Source organism: Scomber japonicus, chromosome 20 (assembly GCF_027409825.1).
Source record: "Scomber japonicus isolate fScoJap1 chromosome 20, fScoJap1.pri, whole genome shotgun sequence".
NCBI lineage: Eukaryota > Metazoa > Chordata > Actinopteri > Scombriformes > Scombridae > Scomber > Scomber japonicus.
Genome location: NC_070597.1, coordinates 7,918,084 through 7,924,083, shown reverse-complemented (window position 1 = coordinate 7,924,083; position 6,000 = coordinate 7,918,084). Strand labels below are relative to the sequence as shown.

The 6,000-nt window shown below is 39.9% G+C and overlaps 1 protein-coding gene across 1 annotated transcript in view; it reads left to right on the top strand.

Moving 5' to 3' along the window:
- Positions 1-1,114: 1,114 nt before the first annotated feature.
- Positions 1,115-6,000, top strand: part of LOC128381889 (neurotrypsin-like) — a 28,040-nt gene continuing 23,154 nt past the window's right edge. Inside the window, exon 1 of the mRNA XM_053341909.1 lies at positions 1,115-1,213. Coding sequence (XP_053197884.1) covers positions 1,115-1,213 — 99 coding nt within the window. The remainder of the gene's footprint in view (positions 1,214-6,000) is intronic.

The following is a 6,000-nucleotide window of genomic DNA, read 5'->3' as shown; positions in this document are numbered from 1 at the left end:
AGTTTGTAAAAAGTCTTAAAATCAACAACAGCCATGTGTCCAAATTAACTTGAAACTGGGTTTTTTTCTTGCTGTAATCATTCTTCCTTTTCATACTTCCCTTCATAGTGCACTTACAATGTGAGTGATGGGTGCCAACATCTACATTTTGGGATGCTTCAGATATCAGAGTTAGTCAAATAAAGAGGATATCTTCCACAGTTGCAGTCTTTTTAGTAAAAATCCCCCCCTCTGTGTCTCAATGGACGCAGTGTTTTCCTATTCAGCTACAGTGGAAACATTGTAACAGAATGACTTTGGCACTACAAAGAGCGTAACATTGAAAGATCTGCTTGATTTGACTCATTTGGACGCATGCAATTTCATATTAGCTTCAAATAAACTTTCCAATTAATTTTTGCACAGGATGAGGACTGTGAACCCATCACAGGGAGGATTACAGCATTAAAAACATGTGTTAGTGTTCATTTTGGGCATCTGACTGATGTTAAAGGACAGACTTGAAAAACTGTGAACCTGTCCTTTAAATTGTCCCAAATCACAGAGTGGATTATTGAACACTGACTTAAAACTGTTCTTTGTGCTTCCAAGGGAAGAACAAGCATGGCATAAATTTCCATACATCAGAGTCTCTGTGTTTGACTGTGGGAGTGAAATTCATCTACTGTATCAGCGGAAGAACACATGTGCCAAATTGTCACCTAAACGAATAGCAGGAGCCAAAGCGATTAACCTACAGAAAACAAAAGTCAAATTCATCAATAATTACTCACCCAGGTGACAGGATGTACAGTGTGTGAGTGTGTGTGTGAGTGAGTGTGTGTGTGTGTGTGTGTGTGAGGGAGGGGAGGAAGAGAGAGAGAAAGAAAGAGAGAGAGAGAGAGATGCTCGTGGCGTCAGGTTTTTGCAGAGCTCAACACTATTTCACTCAGCATTGGATCGGTGTTTGCGTTTATAGTGCCGCACCCTGCCTTTCTGCGTGTAAAACCTCCCACGTACACCATCACACACACAGCACGTTTCTTCCAGCAGCAGCAGCGGAGCGGAGGATAGCGGCTCACCTCACGGACAGGTTGGACTCAGAGATGGGAGTGGAGCGGTGGCTTTTCTGCCTATGACACGGACACACCGGGCGGGAAGGATGGCTCTCACCAGCCGGGAAATGTTGTGCTTGATCGGCACCGCCTGCCTCTGGCTGCCTCTGTTGGCGGAGGTACGTACAGTATGTAGCCTGTCTGATGATGATCATGATGATTTTTTGCAATGTGGCCTGATTTAAGGCTCTCCTTTTTTTTTTTTTTTTTTTTCTGGAGGCATGTCCCGTGACAGTCACGCGCTGGTGACCTGAGCTGCATTTGACAAAAAAAATATTAATTAGATTGATAATTATACTAATAATCAGATTGATACGCTGATAAAAAGAAATGAGGACAATGCCACCAGGTTTTAATGTCTCTATGTTGTTTATGCTTCACAATAGATCCAGGATGCCTCTCTCCAACAAAGCAGGTGCAGGTCGGGGCGTTAATAGAGCACCAAACCCTCTAAACTGTCTTTCAGCCAATTAATGGCGCCATCAAAGCGCATTGTCCAATTAAGCGGACATGTCGCGCTCAAACACAGACACTCATGCATGGTCTCAGTCACAACCCCCCCCCCTCCTCCTCCTCATCCTCCCCATCCTCCTCCTCCTCCAGCCCCCCTCGGCGGGATATCATGAGAGGAACCCGTCGCTGGCTCCTGTGCCCCCGCAGTGTTGGGGGGGACTGAACCCTGCACGGGCGGGTGGTGCTTGTCACAGTTATTCAGTCAACTCAGACATGTTGAGACTGAAAACTGGTGAAGCAGGTGTTGTTCTCAGGTGTGGGTCAGATCATCCCGAGTCTCAGCTGGACTCCAGCCTCAGTAATTCATAAGACAAGTTTATGTAGTTTTTGGTTTTACTCTGGCCCAGCATGTCACTGATAAATGAATGATCTTTTGATTATTTAATCATTAGATCCATTCATTCTCATTTTTTCTCCTCTCTTATATTGTATTACAGTGTGTGTGTGTGTGTGTTGTGCTAATGTGTAGCATATGAGCCTGTGAAGTCATTAGTGGAGTGATGTGCAGGATTTAATTAGACCCACTAACACTGGGAGCAGCCATGCATGTAGCACAAATAGCAGCACTGCAGATGAGTTTCAGCTTTTTTTTTTTTTTTTTTTTGCCTTTCATTTCATTTCAATTTCATTACATAAATATTGTTATCAGGAGAATCCTACTCTGCAAACACAGCAGCACATTCAGTTTTTGTAAGCAACAAAACATCAAACATGTTCAGGTAAACCAAAAATAACCAAACGGTGGAAAGTCAGCCTGTAACCTGCAAACTCTGCTTTACTCTGAATCATACCCAATATTTCAGTCTGAGATCAAAAGGCTTCAAAGAGCTCACTTCAGAAAGCTGGAAGTTTTTTGCCCACATGGCCGGATCCACCATCAGAGAGTCCTAGATGCCCAGTTAAGGGCCTTTGTCTGCACTCTGTGGAAAAATATATACAATCCACCATAATGTAAAACAACTACTGTATCTGCTGTATTCATTTGACTAGATGCAGGTCCACCAACCCTGTCTCCTAGGAAAGTTTGAAAGAAATATAATATTTGCTGGATCATCATTTTGAATTAAAAGAAATATTGTTAATTAATGAATCTGCCAAGTTGATTCTAAGTATATTTAGCAAAATGTTGACTCACAACTTTTTATGGTTATGTTTTGATCAATTATTTTCTCAATTAATTGATTAATTGTAAATTGCATTCACCATTTCTTAGAGGCCACTGTGAGGTCTTCAGTTCAGCTTTTTTGTCTCAGTATCAGACCAAAACCTTCAGATATTTAACTTACTGTTGCAAAGATAAAGAAAAAAAATCACATTTGAGAAGAAAAGAAGACATTTATTATTGATTCATTTTCTGTCAATCAACTAATTGATTAATCATTGAAGGATAGAGAGGAAGCCAACGGTAACCTGGAGCACAAGACTGGAAATGTTCAGACAATGAACATTTCACTGAAACCACAGTCTGTCACTAACCTTAACCAAAGTGTTTTTGTTGCCTAAACCCAACCACATGCGGTATTCAGATGTGAACGTCGGTTTGTGGTGTTAAAGTCCTCCATAATGTGTGTTTGTAGCAGTTCATTGATTAGAAAAATTGCCAGAGAACATAAATGAGGCAGAAAGAGAGCAGCTCTCTCATCTCAATTAAGACTTTTCACACCAGCAGTTATAACAGTGATGCTTTGGACCAAAGATTTTTTCATTTAGATTTCCATTAAGAATGAGGTAGTATATTTTTAGGGTAAAATTACTATGAGACCCACCCAAATACATACACATATAGATACATGTTTGCTCAAGAATCATTTTAAAGGAATAAAGGTTATGGGTTAAAGAAGCTAAAGACTGAAGCTTTTCAACATGGTTCAAGGAGCCAAATGTATCAGATTTACACTGTTTCTCATAGATGGTACTTTATCTTTTGTAACCTCATAAAATCTTGAATCCAGAGACTGTGAGAATGAATTAATCAATGGATTTGCTTGTGGCACTGTGCAGAATTCAACTTTTGTGGACCATCATGTTGGTGCTTTGAGGGTAAAGAGAAAACCAGAGAGAAGAAAATGTAGGAAACTATCAGACTGTGTGTTGCACCAAAACACTTTTTTATATAACTCCATTCGGCTGGTTTATAGACAGAAAAAGAAAGTACAGTGTGTCATGAAACAGGAGCAGGGATGCAACTAATGATTCTCTTTATGATTGATTCATCTGTAAGTTATCTTCTCGATTAAATGATGAATCTATAAAATGTCAGAAAATGCAAGATCCAAAGATGCAACCTAAAATGTATTGCTTTGTCCCGATCAACCGTCCACAACCTGAAGATATTCAAACCAGAATTTAATCACATAAGAAGCTGGAACAAGATCATTTTTCAGACTCAAAACAATTAAACGTTTCTCAGAATAGTTGCTGATTGTGTCATTTGACTCTTGTTCTAGAGAGGTGTGGATGCTACAAATGTGTGCACCTGTTCAAACGTGAATGAGCCACTCTCTGGTGCGACGTGACACTTCCACACAAAAGGTGTTTTACAGCTTGTGAAGCTCACATGTAATGATAGGCAGCAAGAAACATCGTCCAAGAGCACTTTACCTGTCACAGATGTTGAGGACCTTTTTGAAGTTAAACACATTTAGAGGTGGCGTTCACACCAAAAAGAAATGAAAAATCAACTGAGGACAAAAACCAGTAACAACCAGACAGCTTGACAGAATTTTAACAATTTAGGGCTGAAAACATCCTGCAGTAACGCTTTTTAACACAGACCAGAAGCTTTCTCTTTTATTTCTCCCTGTCGATCTGTACGTTTCCTCCTCTGTAGTGCTTCTGTGTGTGTGTGTGTGTGTGTTTGTGTGTGTGTGTGTGTGTTTTTGCATGGTCATGGACTGGACGCAGCTGTGAGAGCATCCAAACCGATTAGCGCCATAATCGAGCCGTGTGATTGATATGAATGGAGCTATCAGCACCCATGTTCACTAGCACAGGTCACCTGTTCCCGCTCTAATATCATTAGACTGAGCAATGTCTTGTGGGAGGATGTGTTTGCATTTTGGCTTTGTGTGTGTGTGTGTGTGTGTGCGTGCGTGTGGGCTGTTGGAGAGCGACAGAGACAACTAGAGAGCAAAACTCACCTGTGTGAAGGTGAAACGTGTCGTATTTCATCGCCCTTGTCCCACATATTCCACAGAGCAGTGTGTGTGTGCGCATTTGTGCATGTACGTGTGTGTGCCCTCTCCTCTTCTGTCAGGCGCCCTGCTGTGTAGTGTTGTGACCTGATTTCTGGAAAATGAAACAAACATTCTTCTGTCAGATATCATCTGACGCTCTGTAGTACTATTTGAGTGTATGTGTGTGTGTGTGTGTGTCTGTCTGTCTGTGTTTGTGTGTATGAGTTTATTCTGTATGTGACATGTCATAACTGGGTGGTTTCTGCTTGTCATATTTTTCCTTTCACTGGTGATCTGTGCTGTCAGTGAATGAGCTGCAATGATTAGCTGTCAACTATTTAAGTAATTGACAACTATTCAATATTTATATATATTTATATCAATCGTTTGGAGTCATTTTTTAAGATAAAAATGTCAAAAGTCCAGCTTCCCAAATGTCAGTATATGATGTTTTTTTTTAGTCCTCTATGACAGTAAGCTGAACACTAGACATTTGAAGATGATTGATGAGAAACAAAGTCATTTCTGACATTGTATGAAGGAATAACTAATCGAGAAAATAACCGACAGATGAATCAGTAATAAATAATCGTTAGTTGCAACTAAACTCACATTCTTTCAGTTTATGATTTTACATCTTGACACCACATTTCTTTGTTCTCTGGTTTCTAGCTTTGAACTGAGCATATTTCATATTCAAGAATAAGTAGAAAGCACTGAGAGAGCACATTTAAATTCATCATGTTAATGTAGCACAGCCTTTAAGATGAATACCATCAAAATTCACAGGGTCACTTTTAGTTGATTTGTGCACATCATTTACATTTGATTACAGTCGATTCATTTGAGGAAACCGTCCTCACCAGAAAAATGAAAAGAAGGTCATTTTCTTCAAGCTTGATTAAAACAAGTAATCTTTTTCCTGTGACCTCTGCAAATAATAACCGTTGCCTGTCAGAAGGGAGTTACACTGCTATAAGACCTTTTATTAACAGCCATGAAGAGGAAGAAGCATCCGACACAGAGATTGTTTCATCCTATTTGACCATGATTTTGACCAAAAGGTTTTAGTTGCCTAAACCGAACCGAATGTTGGCAGTAAAGAAAAGGATGATATGAATTATTTTTGTAATTGTGATTTGCATGTTGTCCTGAGCTCAGAAAATGTTCATGCAGGATCATTGTGAAGGAATTGATAAATAATGTCTTTAGTTTTG